Source organism: Dendrobates tinctorius, unplaced genomic scaffold (assembly GCF_039654945.1).
Source record: "Dendrobates tinctorius isolate UK_male_01 unplaced genomic scaffold, ASM3965494v1 ptg000007l, whole genome shotgun sequence".
NCBI lineage: Eukaryota > Metazoa > Chordata > Amphibia > Anura > Dendrobatidae > Dendrobates > Dendrobates tinctorius.
The window spans coordinates 24,752,157-24,770,549 of record NW_027361675.1 but is presented as its reverse complement, the minus strand read 5'-3'; the positions used below and the strand labels follow the sequence as shown (position 1 = coordinate 24,770,549).

Here is an 18,393-nt window from a genome sequence, read left to right as displayed (position 1 = left end):
CCTCCCTAGATGTGGACAGAAAAGAAAAATTGACAAGAGATTTCAACGTGAGATTGTGCGGATGTTGGATAAAGAACCTCGACTAACATCCAAACAAGTTCAAGCTGCCCTGCAGTCCGAGGGTACAACAGTGTCAACCCATACTATCCGTCGGCATCTGACTGAAAAGGGACTGTATGGTAGGAGACCCAGGAAGACCCCACTTCTTACCCCGAGACATAAAAAAGCCAGGCTGGAGTTTGCCAAAACTTACCTGAAAAAGCCTAAAACGTTTTGGAAGAATGTTCTCTGGTCAGATGAGACAAAAGTAGAGCTTTTTGGGCAAAGGCATCAACATAGAATTTACAGGAGAAAAAAAGAGGCATTCAAAGAAAAAAACACGGTCCCTACAGTCAAACATGGCGGAGGTTCCCTGATGTTTTGGGGTTGCTTTGCTGCCTCTGGCACTGGACTGCTTGACCGTGTGCATGGAATTATGAAGTCTGGAGACTACCAACAAATTTTGCAGCATAATGTAGGGCCCAGTGTGAGAAAGCTGGGTCTCCCACAGAGGTCATGGGTCTTCTAGCAGGACAATGACCCAAAACACACTTCAAAAAGCACTAGAAAATGGTTTGAGAGAAAGCACTGGAGACTTCTAAGGTGGCCAGCAATGAGTCCAGACCTGAATCCCATAGAACACCTGTGGAGAGATCTAAAAATGGCAATTTGGAGAAGGCACCCTTCTAATATCAGGGACCTGGAGCAGTTTGCCAAAGAAGAATGGTCTAAAATTCCAGCAGAGCATTGTAAGAAACTCATTGATGGTTACTGGAAGCGGTTGGTCGCAGTTATTTTGGCTAAAGGTTGTGCAACCAAGTATTAGGCTGAGGGTGCCAATACTTTTGTCTGGCCCATTTTTGGAGTTTTGTGTGAAATGATCAATGTTTTGCGTTTTGTTTCATTCTCTTTTGTGTTTTTTCATTTAAAACAAATTAAATGAAGATGATAATACCAAAGAATTTGTGTTTGCAATCATTTTCAGGAAGAAACTGAGTATTATCTGACAAAATTGCAGGGGTGTCGATACTTTTGGCCACAGCTGTATATAGCACTGTGTACTTACAATTGCTCATTTTGCCTTTCTACCTAGTTAATTCTCTTGGCTTTTCCATTAGGTCTAAGACACCACATGATTAAAAACTGACTTGCTGAATCCTTCCAATCTCTATGTAGAAAGAGGAGGTCAATTTTCCCTCTATGAATCATAAGTCACTGCAAAAGTCCTTGGCATGGGAGGAGCAGAGCAGCTGGGTCAGGAGTTGAAGAGGGCAATGATAAATGTAGGAACAAGAGACTTCCTGTTTCTACATAGAGTAGAGAAAATAGAAGAATTAGCCAAGTAGAAAGGCAAAATGAGCAATTGTAAGTACACAGTGCTATATATAATGATGATTGCAATACATTAAGAAAAAAAAACATACAAACACAATAGACAACTTAAAGAACCACTTCGGCATTTATTTTATATCAGCAAGAAGTGGTGCCACTAATCTAAGTTCCCTGACCATAGTCATATACTTGCCAGCTGCTGTCTTCAGTTCTTACTGGCGTCGCTCTGGTCCCAAACCGCTATCTTGTGACCACAGCTGTTGACTGACTGGAAATCAGAGGTAATTTTCACAAGTTCTCAATGTGAGTGTATGACAGCCTCGTTCTGCCTCTCATAGACTTACATAGAGTTGTGGCTTACACAGAGTTGTGATTTCTGGATCACTCCAGCAAACTCTTGAGATATCCGGTAGGTCACAATTTGCAGAAGACATGACCAGAGCTGATAACAGATGAAGACAGTGGTTCCTGAGTATAATGCTATGGGCAGGAAACTTAAATTAGTGACACCACTCCATCTCTGAAATAAAAAAAACCCTGGAGTGAAGCTTTAAATTATTTTACAGAGATAAAATCACAATATGATTTATTTTGGTCAACAGTCACTATGAGAGTAGAGAAAGACACATGCATGGGAGACCAAATTGAAGGACTCATTACAACAGCATGCCTTGCCCAGGTCAGTAGATATGATTTTTTATATGATGGTCAACTATTCACTGAGCCTGTACTTTCGCTTTTTGTACAAAATTGTTATATTATCTAAATACAGTATACAGGGTGGGCCATTTATATGGATGCACCTAAATAAAATGGGAATGGATGGTGATATCAACTTCCTGTTTGTGGCACATTAGTATATGGGAGGGGGAAAACTTTTCAAGATAAATGGTGACTGTGGCGGCCGTTTTGAAGTCTGCCATTTTGGAACCAACTATTTTTTTCTATGGGAAGAGGGTCATGTGACATCAAACCTATTGAGAATTTCACAAGAAAAGCAATGGTGTGCTTGGTTTTAACGTAACTTTATTCTTTCATGATTTATTTACAAAACTGTTCATGTAGGAATGCTCCAACCTGACATCCATAATTGATGGTATGGTGTGGTATATGGAGTACAAAAAAAGGTAGTGGGGCCATTCTTCATCAATGGAAACCTCAGTGCCACTGGATATCTGAAATTGCTACATGATGATGTGTTTCCCTTTTTTATGCACTGAAGTTGACGTGTTCCCTGAGTTTTTCCAGCAAGATGGTGTACCACCACATTATGGGTGTCAGGTCCGAGCATTCCTACAAGGAATATGACTCCCTTAGACTAGCATTTCTCCTGTTGCTGTCAGTGTGTCAAGAGTGGGAGCAGAGGGTTGCATTGACAATCCAACACAATGTGCAGCACTTTGAACACATTTTAAATAAATAAATCATGAAAGAATAAAGTTATGTTAAAACCAAGCACACCATTGTTTTTCTTGTGAAATTCTCAATAAGTTTGATGTGTCACATGACCCTCTTCCCATTGGAAAAAATAAAGTTGGATCCAAAATGGCCGACTGCAAAATGGCCGCCATGGTCACCACCCAAGTTTTCCCTCTTCCATATACTAATGTGCCACAAACAGGAAGTTGATATCACCAAACATTCCCATTTTATTTAGGTGTAGCCATATAAATTGCCCATCCCGTATATGTGCCAATAAATTGATTCTCGTTTTAGGCTGCACATTTAGATCCAGGTTTGCTTAAGTCTAGGTTCACATGTGGCATTTTTGCTGCAGCTTTTCTATGCATTTTTTTTACTAATTTTCAGCTGTGTTTTAGAGTACCAGCAAAGTCTATGAGATTTCAGAAATCACATGTACACACATTGTTTTTTTGTTATCAGGATTTTGTGCTTTGCATTTTTGTTTGGACATAGAGCATGTCACTTGTTTCACCCTTTTGTCAGTGTTTTGTACCCCCTCATTGACTTGAATGGGTGGTGAAAAAATGCTAAGAAAAGCAGGTATCATGTTTTGCTGCATTTTTTCATGTCAAAACCTGATTCTATGGAATAGGACTTTTTTCAACACTAAACTTTATCAGCATGCACAAGAGACAGATCTAGCATGCCAAAACCTCCACAAAAAAAGCATAAAAAATGCCACAAAAAACGCAAGAAAAACCAATGAAAACATGTTTTTTTCTGCAGCTTCCTTCCTGCAAAGAGATCAGGTTTTGCTGTAGATAAAAAAACGCTGAAAAAATGCCTAGTGTGAATTTACCCTTATACAGCCATTTAGCCTACGTTTGACGGTAATTTGACTTTGAAGTCTGATTTAGCAGAACTTTCTTTTGTTTCATATTTATTACATCCCCCAATCAGGGGGCTATATTCACTCTTTAGCACATTGTTACTTTTGATATGATACATATTGTGAGGCAGGGAGGGGGACCCAGGATGCGGACGGAGTCCTATTAGACCTGCTGGAGTGCCTTGTGGTCACAGCAGGGCGCCTGTGAGTCACAAGACAAAATAAAAGTAAGCATGGACCTGGTCAAGCTATTTGGCCAAGGCACTGTTAAGGAAAACCCGTTATGGGATTTTATTTTTTAAACAGACTACAGGAAGGTAGCGGGGTGGTCCGTTTCCTCCAGGCCGGGTCTTGCAAGTGGCCTATGGCCACAGATTCCAGTTTAAAAAAAGCCTTGCAGCAAGGGTTTGGGGCTGTCAGTTTGGCGTTTGCAGCTTGTGGAGCAGTCGTCTCTGCAGAAGCTCATCCTGTGTGAGATAACACAGAGCCAGCAGAGCAAACTCCTGGCACCCCGCAGCAATATACGGCGGTGGCGTCGCCCTCAGCAACCGGACTCTTATGGACTGTTTTTTTTCCTGGCTGCAATCTGGAGGATACCGTATGCTGTACACTGTGTAAGTGTGGACATTAAACGCGTTTGCTGTGAACTTTTCCCATGGTCACTGTCTATCACACTGAACCAACCCCCGCTGCACTACAATATTTAATAGATATTTTGTATCTACTGCCCAATTTTGATTAGATTCTTTAATTGTGCATCATTATATGGATGTTGCTTACATGGCTGTGAATTGAGCTTATATGTGAATACTGTATTTTCAGCTTTTATGGAAGTTTATCATACTCATAGTGACTATTGACCTAAATAGATCAATTAGTATTGTGATTTCATGTTCTCCACTCTTCCATATTGTCTTCATTGGCTGTTGGGTCTGTGTGTTTTTATGATGCTTGTGGATAGTCTCGGAAATAACAAAGCATTTACATTTTTTAATACAGTATATTTTGGTTGCATCAGGGCTTGTAGGTTTTAAAATATTTTTAGTTCGTTGAATATGTTACATCCGTGTCTGTGCATGCTCATTCTGCTTCTGATTTTGTCGTCGGGCGCCACCATGCCTATGATGTGGGTGATGCGGGTCAATAATGCAACAGCTCTGTGTTATATTTTGGGTCTTGTAATGCTTCTAATTGCCTGTTAGTTATAGATTATACCTCTGATCCTCTGTGTTATTCAGGTGCTGACCTCAGATTGCTTGACATCTTGCCTGATGATTGTTACTTGGTTTCTAACTTCTCTGGTTGTGGCCCAGCTTATACCCCTTCTCTGCCAGCCCGTTCCACCAGCAAGGAGTCCCTTTCAGGATCCAAACCACAGACCCCTGTTTAAGTCCACATCAGTGCACAGGACTTAAAAGGTGAAAACCAAGGTTGTTATGGGACCTGATAAATGGAGTGGCTATCGCAAAGTCATCTGTGGAAGCCCTATTAAAATTTCCCAACTTTTATAAACAGAGTTACTTTACAGAATATGAGTTTTAGGTTGTTTAAATCTATTACTTTCAAGGGATATTTCATATTTTAGTTATACTTATCTTACAAATTGGTCTACGACACTGGAAATGGCTGACATGGAGTCATATATATGACCTAGCTATATATCTTTGATAATAAGTGGGCATTGCAATATTTTGTAGGGAGAGTTCCTGTTTTTTTGGTGGCTGCATTATTAATATGTTACTTCTGTTATGTTGCTGGTACTAAAGTATATTTGTTGTTATGTTGACAATGTGGTGGTTGTTATTGGTATAAAGCATCTGCTATTATGTAGTCACTGTTTATTCTATCATGTTGCCACCAGTGGAATTATTATGTTCTGTTTTTATGTGGGAATTGTTGGCTATTATGTGGGTGGTACAAATGCTAAAATGTGATTTCTGAAGACTATGCTATGTTTCCTTTATGGCTGCTAATATAATGAGAGTGTGACAGGTATGTATCAAAATATGATTTTATTTTAATGGCGTGGTTTTGGAAATGTGGTCTACGGAGTAATAACAGAAACATAAATAAAGGTGAAATAAGCATTCACACAGCAACAAAAAAAAATCATCATGGACTATACATAGATATAAGTAAAGGTTAAGAAAACATACCGCTGTATTGCCAATGACTTGGTCATTAAGAATCATTTCTAATTCTGCATCAGAGGACAGTTTTTCCACTTCTAACCAGAGCCGCACATCCCCATTCTCCAGCACTTCCGCATTCCATCCTGATATTTTTTGTATCACTGGAAATATTACCATGATATGATATCATGTTATGCCATTAAATTTCATGTTCTATGCTATATACATAGGTCAGTCATAATATGAGCACCAGTGACCGGTAAAGTGAATAACTTTGATTATATTGTTACAGCAATGTCTCCTGACAAAGAGTAAAGGTACTGTCACACTAAGCGATATCGCTATAACTTGTGACATTATAGCGATATTGCTAGCGATATCGCTGTGTGTGATACTTACCTACAACCTGCTCCCCCCCGCTGGTTATCGCTGATTGCGCGAGAAAGTCCAGGACTGTTTCTCGTCGTCAGCTTCCTGCGGCGCTTCCTGTGGAGAGACGAGCAACGAGCGTGGAGTCGGGCGGGAGGACGTCAGGATCGCCTAGTGTGACAGGTAAGTAGCGATCCCCGTCCCCAGCGATGTCGCTAGTGAGATCTGCCTGTGTGGCAGCTCACTAGCAACCACTTAGCGATGTACCAGCGATCCTGACAGCGTCATATCGTGGTCGGGATCGCTGGTGCATCGCTAAGTGTGACAGTACCTTTAGATATATTAAAGGGAATCTGTCACCCCTTTTTTGAGATATCATATAATGATATCATTCAATTGTGTGTCACATAAGGATTCTCTTAGTACTTTTGCTTCCCCCTGACCCTGCACCTTTCATGCATTAATACCTTTTTTATATCGGTTCAGATGTACGGTATGTAAACTGCCGGTGTCCGGTCCGCTGGGCGGGGCTTATTCAACTGCTCCCCCCTCCCTGTCTTGCTCTACGCATTTCTTCTTGTGTAGAGCAAGAGAGGGAGGGGGAGCAGTTGAATAAGCCCCGCCCAGCGGACCGGACAGCGGCAGTTTACATACATCTGAACCGATATGAAAAAGGTATTTATGCATGAAAGGTGCGGGGTCAGGGGGAAGCAAAAGTACTAAGAGAATCCTCATGTGACACACAATTGAATGATATCATTACATGATATCTCCAAAAAGGGGTGACAGATTCCCTTTAAGGAACAAGTGACCAATCAGTACTAGAAGCTGATGTGTGAAATAGTCAGTGAACTGCTCCCATGGATGCCTAACCTGACTGGTCCAATTTGATGGAAAAGCTTCTGTAGCTTAGATTTAATGCTGGTTATGATAGAAAGATGAGCTTGCTGAATTTGGGAATGGTTAGTCAAAAACTAGTTAAAGTTCCTATGACACTAACTAGGCTGCAAGAAGTGGACACATGAGCATCAGACCAGGACCATGAAGCAATGGAAGAAGATGGCCTGGTCTGATGATGACTCACGTTTTTTTCACATCATATGGAAGGTTGGGTATTATGCTTCACAACGAATAGATAGCACCAGGATGTACCATAGGAAGAAGACAACGTACGAGTATGTTCTAGGGAATATACTGCTAGGAAATCTTGGTTCTGGGCAGTTATGTGAATTTTACTTTGACAATTGGAGTTGCCTAAACATTGTTACAGATGAAGTTCATCCCATTATAATAACTGTATTATCTGTCACGCTGTAAAAAATGAAGAATAGTTTGTGGAACAGATTAATAAATGACTTGTGCTAGTTTTTTTTTTTTACTGCAAAACTTCACCAATTTTGAGGCACATATGCTTAGCACAAAAATGTGTAAGTTTTTAAACCTTCTTGCCACTTTTGAAAAAAGGGGGCGAGTATTAGCAGGAGGCGTGAGGCCTCCAAGAGACCAACAAGATTACAGTCACGGGTTTAATGCAACAGAGAGGGGCCAGAAGACTGTGGTGTCTGATTCTGCACATTCCTGTACTGATTAGAAGCACTTTACCATCATATTAAGCTGTGCATGTTTCTGCTATCAGTGGAGGGGTTAAATATGTTGAGTTGAGAGTCTCTGAAGCTTTTCTGCTTGATGAGCTCGGCTGTTCAGTGTTGGCCACTTCCCTCAGCTATATCTACTCGCCTCTGGCTATCTGGATTTCCAGAGTTAGTTTTATACTGCCTGATGTGGAGTTTTAGGTGTTTGGAGGAGGTGTTTGGAGTGTTATTCTGAAGACTGTTGTTTTTTGAGTTGTCTGTGTGCATAACTAATTCTCTCCTACTTGATTGTTCCTTCCTTTTACTTCCCAGTGTTCCTTCCTTTTACTTCCTTGTTCACTTTCCAGTTTACTTCTCTTTTGTTTGTGAGTGCATATTTGCATGATTGGTATTTTCATTTATCTCTGAATGTATTCCCTGGTTAGTGTGGTTTGTGTATTCTTACATACAACTACTCCCTACTTCCCTGTGAGGGAGTGGGGACAGATATGGGCTGATTCAGGAGTCAGCAAGGTACGTGGCCCTGGCATATCCACCATTAGAAGTAACCCATGGAGCAGGGATAGCTAGGGTGATGCTAGCTTTAGGGATATCAAACTACAGTCTCTGGACATTTACTGTCTTTTATGCCAGAAATTGTCATAAATTATAGTGGAAATCAAAGTTGCCATAGATGCCATCAATTTAATAAGAAAGCTATGAAATTCTGAATTTAAGAATGTTTCTCCCATGGAGATCAAGGTGGTGATTACACTGCTCTCAATTCGATTTTGACCCTGATGGATGCTCTGGAAAAATAAGTGCAATTCTTTGGAGTCCACTCTCAGATAGGTCAGAGTTGATTTCTTTGCACAAGGTGGATCTATGTTACAGCTGTGAATATGTTTATTATAGGCATTACAGAATAGTTACAATAGGCAATTGGGAGGTTAAAGACTAGTGTAGTTCTTTCTATTCACTATATCGCTTACCCCATGTGCAAGGCATTGCAGTAGCTTAGTTATCCCTGTGTACAACCACTCATATAGTTGCAGTTAGTTAGCTGTTAGTGGTTGTAACCATGGATATCTAAGCTACTGCAATGCCCTGTACATGGGGTAACTGACATAGTGAATCAGAAGAAGTCTGCTATATTTCTAATTGGAGGTATTTGCTAATATTATTCTTATTACACCTACTACATATTAGGATAGGATCTTGGCTATGGGAATATACATTTAAGGAAAAAATATAGAAAAAAAATGGAGATTCCAGAGACATGCTGAATACATTGTGTTGTGCATACTGGCTTACTTTATACTTACAAGGGTGTTGCACATCATGGCTTTTTTGGAGCAAATCTGATAACTCTAAAGAGATAGAAAACAAAACATAAAAAATAAATGAATGTTTTAAAATGATTTGTTATATGCATTGCCATTTATAATTCCTTATATAATCATATATATATATATATATATATATATATATATATATATATATATATATATTTATATAAGCCCTCTTATTTCTTTAATAACTTTATTGATGTTATTCCCCAATACATACAGTTCTACATACATCATAGTAAAATAAATGTATCAATTCATTACAAACGACCCCTGGGTCAAACTCCTGAGCCGCACCGCTTATTCCCCACTTCACCAAGTTCTTTCCTGGTAATAGATTTGATCTGTCTCACTATACCATATTCGTAGATAATCCACAATTTTATTAACCAGATTTCACCCTTACTTCACTATCTGCAATGCAGTCTGGTTATTAATGAGAACCTGTAATTTCAAAAAATGCTATTAACCTGCAGATATGTAGGGGGGGAGGCCTCCGCCGAGTACCCGGGCCAGAAACGAGGGGACCATCTTCTAGGTTCCTAGGATATCTGTTTCCAGGGAGCAGAGCTAGGGGATGGACCGCTGAGACTGACAGGGCAGTTGGGGGAGGAGTCCAGAGAAGAGGGGCGGAGAGGGCCAGATTGTGTGAGTCAGCAGAACGAGAGAGAAGGAGGTGGAGACTTGGTGAGGGCCAGAGAGCGAGAGCCACGAGCAGCTACCAGAGAGGAGGACAGCGACAGGAGGAAGACTCTCGGTGGACCGCAGTGAGACGGCGCCGAGCTAACCGACAAAAGAAGACTGCTGCCTGATTCCAGCTCTCGGCTGCGGCCTACTCGTTGCTGCCCGCAGCCACCGCCGCTTCACTCCCTACCATGGTGGTGACTCCTCCTTTGCCGCCCGCAGCTGCCACCGCTCCAGTCTGGGGTAGAAGCTGGGCCTGTGCCCGCTGCGGATCCTCCAGTGCGGCCGCAGACTGCGCCTGTGGCCTATCAACCACCACTTATCACCGCCGCTGCCAGTCCCTGTCATGGAGTTGCGACCTCCACTCTCCCACCCCCAAGCGGTATCCCGCTGCCTCCGCTGGGGGACATCCCGCCAAAGAACTCTCCGCGGGCCTGTTGTGCCTCTGCTCTTCCTGGGCGTCGGAACACCCGAAGACTACGTCAGATCTTCAGTGGCTGGGCCCAGTGGCTGCAACGCAGACACACCGTGGAACAGAACGCCGAGGGACGTCAGGACGGATAAGTGATACATAGTGACTAAGGACCCGTAGTCGGCCTTTCCGCTGCCCTATAGTGACCGGTCTTTGCCGGATTAGTCGTGTTCGCCCAATCCTTGTTTATGTGTATTGGCTCCCTGCGAGGACAACTACTGTTATTCTGTTGGTTGCGTAACAATAGCCCTAATGGCATTTATCTATAAAAGTTAACATTTAAAGTCATATCTGTCTCGCATCTCGTCACTGCACCCTGCGTACCTATTACCACAGATATAGGGTTAATGTGCTGGTTAATAGCGTTCTGAACCTGCCCTGTGCCAGAACTTAGACCCGCGCTGCCGGGAGGAAATGAGCTTTATTCCTCCCGGTAACATTCGGATTTCAGTCATGGTGGCAGCGCTCTGTATATATAGAGCAGCGACTGTAGCCACGTCCCCTGCAGTGACTGACAGTTGGCCCTAATTCTAAGCTGCTGTCAGTCAGTCAGAGTAGGGGTGCCGTTATAGCTGTCACAATCTATACACAGAGCGGTGACTGAAACTGCGCTGGCATCGCTCCCATGACTGAAACCCGAATGTTACTGGGAGGTGTCACGCCGTGCTCACCTGGGGGCGGGACCTCGGCCCTGACGTCATCTCTTCCGGAGCCGCGGTCACTCCGGGGGTCCCGTCGGGTGAGCACGCGCAGCTCTCGTCCCCGGGTCTCCTCCTACATGTCACGCTTGCGCGCTCCTGTCAGTGCTGTATAGGGCTCGGTCCTCTCTATGGTAATGGAGGACCTGACCCGGAACCTGTAGTGGTCATGTGCTTTCTGGCTAGGTCCTGACCCGGAACCAGTAGTAGTCATGTGCTATATCAGACGACCTCCCCCTAGGGGAGGTGCCTGATTATTGTTGTGCTTCCTGGCTTGGTCTGCCGTGTCCCTGCCTGGCTGTGCGCTGTATTCAGGTCCCCTGCCTTGCACTCTGTTGTGCCTCTTGGCACACGCTCTGAATCTGCACTCTGCTTTGTACTCGGTTGTGCTTCCTGGCACACGCTCTGACCCTGTACTCTGTCTCATACTCGGTTGTGCCTCCTGGCACATGCTCTTACCCTGTACTCTGTCTCATCCTCAGTTGTGCCTCCTGGCACACACTCTGATTCCGTGCTCTGTCTTATACTCAGTTGTGCCTCCTGGCACACACTCTGATTCCGTGCTCTGTCTTATACTCAATTGTGCCTCCTGGCACACACTCGGACCCTGTGCTTTGTCTCATACTCTGTTGTGCCTCCTGGCACATGCTCTGATCCTGTACTCAGTCTCTTACTCTGTTGTGCCTCCTGGCACACGTACCAATCCTGCGCTCTGTCTTATGCTCAGTTGTGCCCTCTGGCACACACCCTGCTCCTGTACTCTGTTACACCTCCTGGCACACCTGCTGCCTGACTCAGTGCTCTGACGTGCTCCTCGCACGCATCCTGCTTCACTCACACCCGGACGAACGAAGTCTCTGTACACCACGTGTTCCCGTGTCCATGCTTCACACGTTCCTGCAGACACACTCACCCACTCGTGTCTCCTGTGAGCCAGCCTCCTGGTGCCAGCAGTCGTGGTGCCTCACCCCCTGGGGCTTGCCCCTGACACTCCCTGTATAGGGGGTGGTCTTCACTAGGTCAGCTCGCCCTGGGAGGGTTGGTGTCACGACCCAGAGGGTCCACTCCAGGAATCGTCACAGTATAATCAGGCCATGGACCCCGCTGGTACCACCACCTCCATCCAAAAGGAACTGGTGTTCCTACGGGAGAGTCAGACCAGGATTATGGCCTTTTTGAAATCCATGGAGTCTCGTTTGTCGGCCATACAATCCGTTTCTGCTCAGTCCTCGGCCCCGCACCCGATGCCGCGCCTCGGCAAGCCACCCCGATATAGCGGGGACCCTAAGTTTTGTCGAGGATTTCTGAACCAATGCCGGTTACATTTTGAGCTTTTGCCGCAGCACTATCCCACTGAGCGTGCCCAAATTGCCTTTATTGTTTCACACTTAGAGGGGGAGGCGTTAGCGTGGGTGAACCCCCTCTGGGAGCGCAATGGCCCACTCGTCTCTCAGCTTTCCACCTTTTTGGACACCTTCCGCAAGGTGTTCGATGAGCCGGGTCGGCTGGCCTCTATCACCGAGTCCCTCTTTAACCTGCATCAGGGTACGCTACCGGTAGGACAGTATGCCATCCGTTTTCGTACCTTGGCCTCCGAACTCGGTTGGAACAACGAGGTTCTCGTAGGGATCTTTTGGCGTGGCCTGTCCGTTCGGTTCAAAGACGTACTGGCAGGTCGGGATACTCCCACCTCTTTAGAGGATCTGATCTCTCTGGCGACACGCATTGACCTGCGGTTTCAGGAACGTGCCCGTGAATTAGCCAGAGAGAGGAGCTCCTCTCACCTCCTCCGTTCCTGCTCCAAGAAGCCGGGAAACTTCTCCGCCTAGGGTTGATAGGAGAGGCTTCCCTAGGTGTACGTGATTCCTCTCCTCCCCTGCTCGTGTCCGTATTATTGAATCTCGGTGCCAAGCGTTATTCTGAGGAGGCTTTTCTGGATTCTGGCGCGGAGGGGAATTTTATCACACTCGAGGCGGTTAAAAAATACCGGATTCCTGTCAGATCCCTGGAGACTCCTCGGTCAATTGTTTCGGTCAATGGTACGTCCATGCAGGAGACCATTACCCAGGCCACCGAAGAGATCGAGCCGCAGATCGGAGCCCTGCACCTGGAGAAGATCTCCTTCTTCGTCTTATCTACCATGTCTTACACACTTCTTCTAGGTCTCCCTTGGCTACGGACTCATGAGCCAACCCTGGACTGGCGGTCGGGCGAGATACTCCGGTGGGGACCGTTCTGTCAGGAGAAGTGCCTGTTGCCCATCCGTCCGATGAACTCTGCTGGTCCATCCCCGGCACCTACAGGTCTGTCGTCGGCTTACTGGTCCTTTGCAGATGTCTTCGACAAGAAGGAGGCCGAGACTCTGCCCCTCCATCGGCCATATGACTGTCCAATTGACCTCATTCCTGGTTCTACGCCACCCAGGGGTAGGATATACCCGCTATCCCCTGCTGAGACCCAAGCTATGTCTGACTATATCCAGGAGAACCTTGTGAGAGGTTTTATCCGTAAGTCCTCCTCGCCCGCGGGAGCGGGATTTTTCTTTGTAAAAAAGAAGGACGGCTCCCTCCGTCCTTGCATAGACTACCGAAGCCTGAACAATATCACGGTCAAGAACAAGTACTCATTGCCATTGATCCTGGAGCTCTTTGACCGACTTAGAGGAGCTCGGATTTTCACTAAACTGGATCTTCGTGGGGCCTACAACTTGATCCGCATTCGTTCCGGGGATGAGTGGAAGACCGCCTTTAACACCAGAGACGGTCACTACGAGTACTTGGTAATGCCCTTCGGCCTCTGCAATGCCCCAGCGGTGTTCCAGGAGTTCGTGAATGATATCTTCTGGGATATTCTGTACTCCTGCGTGGTAGTCTATCTGGATGACATCCTCGTTTTTTCTCCAGACCTCTCCGCCCACAGAAAGAACGTGCGTCAAGTCCTCCAGCACCTGAGGGAGAACCGCCTTTATGCCAAGCTCGAGAAATGTGCCTTCGAGCAAACGTCCCTGCCATTCTTGGGGTACATTATCTCAGAATCAGGTCTACGCATGGATCCGGCAAAGGTGTCCGCCGTCCTCGATTGGCCACAGCCCCATGGGGTGAAGGCAATCCAACGCTTCCTTGGTTTTGCGAACTACTACCGACAGTTCGTTCCTCATTTCTCCTCGTTGGTTCGCCCCATCTTTTCCCTTATCTGCAAGGGAGCTAACCCAAAGGCTTGGCCCTCTGAGGCTGAAGAGGCCTTCTAGTCATTGAAACAAGCCTTCGCCGCTGCTCCGGCGCTTCACCGACCTGAGGTTAGTAGACCTTTCACTCTCGAGGTGGACGCATCCTCTACTGGGGCTGGCGCAGTCCTTCTGCAGAAATCCTCTTCTGGACGTTATGTCACCTGTGGCTTCTTTTCTAAAAAGTATTTTCCTCCACTGAACAGAACTACTCCATTGGCGACAAAGAGCTATTGGCCATTAAGTTGGCCTTGGAGGAGTGGAGGTACTTACTGGAAGGTGCCATACATCCATTCAAGATCTTCACGGACCATAAGAACCTGGCGTACATCCAGTCTGCACAGAGGCTCAATCCTCGGCAAGCCAGGTGGTCCCTATTCTTCGCCCGCTTTGACTTTGAGCTACATTTTCGGCCCGGCGATAAGAACGTTAGAGCGGATGCGTTGTCAAGATCATTCCTGTCATCTGATGCAGAGGAGGAACCCTCCCATATCATTGATATATCCAAAGTAATTACTGTGGCTCCTGTCAAGTTAACCACGTTACCTCCGAGAAGAACCTTTGTGGCGGAGAATAACCGAAAACGAGTGCTAAATTGGGGACATTCGTCCAAGATTGCGGGCCACATTGGTGTCAAAAAGACTTTAGACTTAATCTCTCACCATTATTGGTGGCCTTCACTCTCCCAGAATGTTAAAGACTTTGTAGCATCTTGCCCGTCCTGTGCCCAGAACAAGATACCCAGACAACCACCCTCCGGTCTTCTGTTCCCGCTTCCCGTTCCGTCGGCTACATGGCAGCACATAGCCATGGATTTCATTACTGATCTGCCTTGTTCTTCCGGTTGTACTATGGTCTTGGTGGTTGCAGACCGATTTTCAAAGATGGCCCACTTCATTCCTCTTCCCGGACTACCCTCTGCTCCTGACTTGGCGAAGATCTTCATTTCCCATATCTTCAGGATTCACGGCTTCCCCCAGCACATCGTGTCAGACAGAGGGGTCCAATTCACCTCCCGATTCTGGAGAGCTCTATGCGGACTCATGAAAGTGTCATTGGATTCTCTTCCGCCTATCACCCCCAAACCAATGGACAGGTGGAACGTACCAACCAGATCCTTACATCCTACCTCCGGTATTTTTCTAATGCTCATCAGAATGACTGGGTCGGTCTACTTCCTTGGGCTGAGTTCGCCTACAATAATCACTCCAGTGAATCGTCTACCAAGTCTCCTTTCTTCATCGTCTTTGGACAGCATCCCAATGTGCCTCTACCGGTACTTCCTGTCTCGGGGATACCTGCTGCCGATTCTCAGTCTGTGGAGTTCTCCAGGGTATGGCAGGAGACCAAAACCGCTCTCGAGAAAGCACGGGACAGAATGAAATTACACGCTAACAAGAGGCGCCTGGACGTTCCTCCATTTCTCCCTGGTGACAAGGTGTGGCTCTCCACCAAATACGTCCGCCTTAAGGTACCATCTTACAAACTGGGTCCCCGTTACATTGGTACTTTTGAGGTCCTCAGGCGGATTAATGATGTTGCTTACAAATTGAAGCTGCCTCCTTCACTCCATATTCCCAATTCCTTCCATGTGTCTCTCCTAAAACCTGTGGTTCTTAACCGATTTCATCCTTCTCCAGGCCACACACCCCAGCCTGTTGGCTTGGGGGATGAGTTTGAGGTGAATGACATTTTGGCCATGAAGACGGTTACAGGGAGAACCATGTTCTTGGTCGATTGGAAGGGTTTTGGCCCCGAGGAGAGGTCATGGGAACCCAGGGAGAATATCCACGCACCCCAGATTTTGTCTAAGTTCCTCTCCAGTTTTAGAAAGAGGGGGCGTAAAGGGGGGGTACTGTCACACCGTGCTCACCTGGGGGCGGGACCTCGGTCCCGACGTCATCTCTTCCGGAGCCGCGGTCACTCCGGGGGTCCCGTCGGGTGCGCACGCGCAGCTCTCGTCCCCGGGTCTCCTCCTACATGTCACGCTTGCGCGTTCCTGTCAGTGCTGTATAGGGCTCGATCCTCTCTATGGTAATGGAGGATCTGACCCGGAACCTGTAGTGGTCATGTGCTTTCTGGCTAGGTCCTGACCCGGAACCAGTAGTAGTCATGTGCTATATCAGACGACCTCCGCCTAGTGGAGGTGCCTGATTATTGTTGTGCTTCCTGGCTTGGTCTGCCGTGTCCCTGCCTGGCTGTGCGCTGTATTCAGGTCCCCTGCCTTGCACTCTGTTGTGCCTCTTGGCACACGCTCTGAATCTGCACCTGCTTTGTACTCGGTTGTGCTTCCTGGCACACGCTCTGACCCTGTGCTCTGTCTTATACTCAGTTGTGCCTCCTGGCACACACTCGGACCCTGTGCTCTGTCTCGTACTTGGTTGTGCCTCCTGGCACATGCTCTGACCCTGTACTCTGTCTCATCCTCAGTTGTGCCTCCTGGCACACACTCTGATTCCGTGCTCTGTCTTATACTCAGTTGTGCCTCCTGGCACACACTCTGATTCCGTGCTCTGTCTTATACTCAGTTGTGCCTCCTGGCACACACTCTGATTCCGTGCTCTGTCTTATACTCAGTTGTGCCTCCTGGCACACACTCGGACCCTGTGCTTTGTCTCATACTCTGTTGTGCCTCCTGGCACATGCTCTGATCCTGTACTCAGTCTCTTACTCTGTTGTGCCTCCTGGCACACGTACCAATCCTGCGCTCTGTCTTATGCTCAGTTGTGCCCTCTGGCACACACCCTGCTCCTGTACTCTGTTACACCTTCTGGCACACCTGCTGCCTGACTCAGTGCTCTGACGTGCTCCTCGCACGCATCCTGCTTCACTCACACCCGGACGAACGAAGTCTCTGTATACCACGTGTTCCCGTGTCCACGCTTCACACGTTCCTGCAGACACACTCACCCACTCGTGTCTCCTGTGAGCCGGCCGCCTGGTGCCAGCAGTCGTGGTGCCTCACCCCCTGGGGCTTGCCCCTGACACTCCCTGTATAGGGGGTGGTCTTTACTAGGTCAGCTCGCCCTGGGAGGGTTGGTGTCACTACCCAGAGGGTCCACTCCAGGAGTCGTCACAGGAGGAATAAGCTTCATTTCCTCCCAGCAGCAGAGGTCAAAGTGCCGACCCTGGGCAGGTTCAGAACGGTATTAACATGCAGATTAACCCCACATCTGCAGGTTAATTGCGTTGTTTGACGTGACAGGTGACCTTTAATATCTTTGCCCACAATAGTAGCTTTTAAATTGGCAAACATCTTATTTTCTTAGAACAAACATGTTATAGAGGTTGGTGGGGGCATCAGTTGGCATGGCGAGCTTTAGAACTAGTTGCATGCCATGAAAAACATTCCCTACCCTCCTTTGTTAATGTGTGACTAGCAGATACTCCATCAGTATTGGAAACTTCCACAGAATAGGTGCCGATATCTTCGTCAGATGGCTTTTTCAGGATTACTTTGGACCTTTCAAAGAAGAACATCATTAGGACCCTCATTCCTTAAACATTGCATTTTAAATATATACTAGCTGAAGAGCCCGGCGTTGCCTGGGCATAGTAACCAACTGTGGTTAGTTATAACAAATTATAATGATTATATTGCACATATAAACCATGCATCTAATCCTATCCTGTGTGATACTGACTGCTGAGCCGTGTATCTAATCCTATTCTGTGTGATACTGTCTGCTGAGCCGTGTATCTAATCCTCTCCTGTGTGATACTGACTGCTGAGCTGTGTATCTAATCCTATTCTGTGTGATACTGTCTGCTGAGCCGTGTATCTAATCCTATCCTGTGTGATACTGACTGCTGAGCCGTGTATCTAATCCTATTCTGTGTGATACTGTCTGCTGAGCCGTGTATCTAATACTATTCTGTGTGATACTGTGTGCTGAGCTGCGTATCTAATACTATCCTGTGTGATACTCTCTGCTGAGCCGTGTATCTATTCCTATCCTGTGTGATACTGACTGCTGAGCTGTGTATCTAATCCTATCCCATGTGATACTGACTGCTGAGCTGTGTATCTAATCCTATCCTGTGTGATACTGACTTCTGAGCCGTGTATCTAATCCTATCCTGTGTGATACCGGGCTCCCCCTGCAGTCTGTGTCAGAGGGTGGTCTGTGTTGGCACGGTAATAAATTGTGTTATTTCCAGCTTTACAGAAGGACGATAACACCATAGAAATTATAAGAATAATAGGCCTCAGTTACCACAACTGTCTACA

The 18,393-nt window shown here is 46.3% G+C and overlaps 1 protein-coding gene across 1 annotated transcript in view; it reads right to left on the bottom strand.

Annotated features, from left to right (window-relative positions):
• Window positions 1–18,393, bottom strand: part of MYOM3 (myomesin 3) — a 310,945-nt gene that overhangs the window by 52,826 nt on the left and 239,726 nt on the right. The window contains exons 22-24 of the mRNA XM_073572698.1: window positions 17,519–17,625; window positions 9,062–9,106; window positions 5,821–5,957 (exon numbers count right to left, since the gene is read on the bottom strand). Coding sequence (XP_073428799.1) covers window positions 5,821–5,957; window positions 9,062–9,106; window positions 17,519–17,625 — 289 coding nt within the window. The remainder of the gene's footprint in view (window positions 1–5,820; window positions 5,958–9,061; window positions 9,107–17,518; window positions 17,626–18,393) is intronic.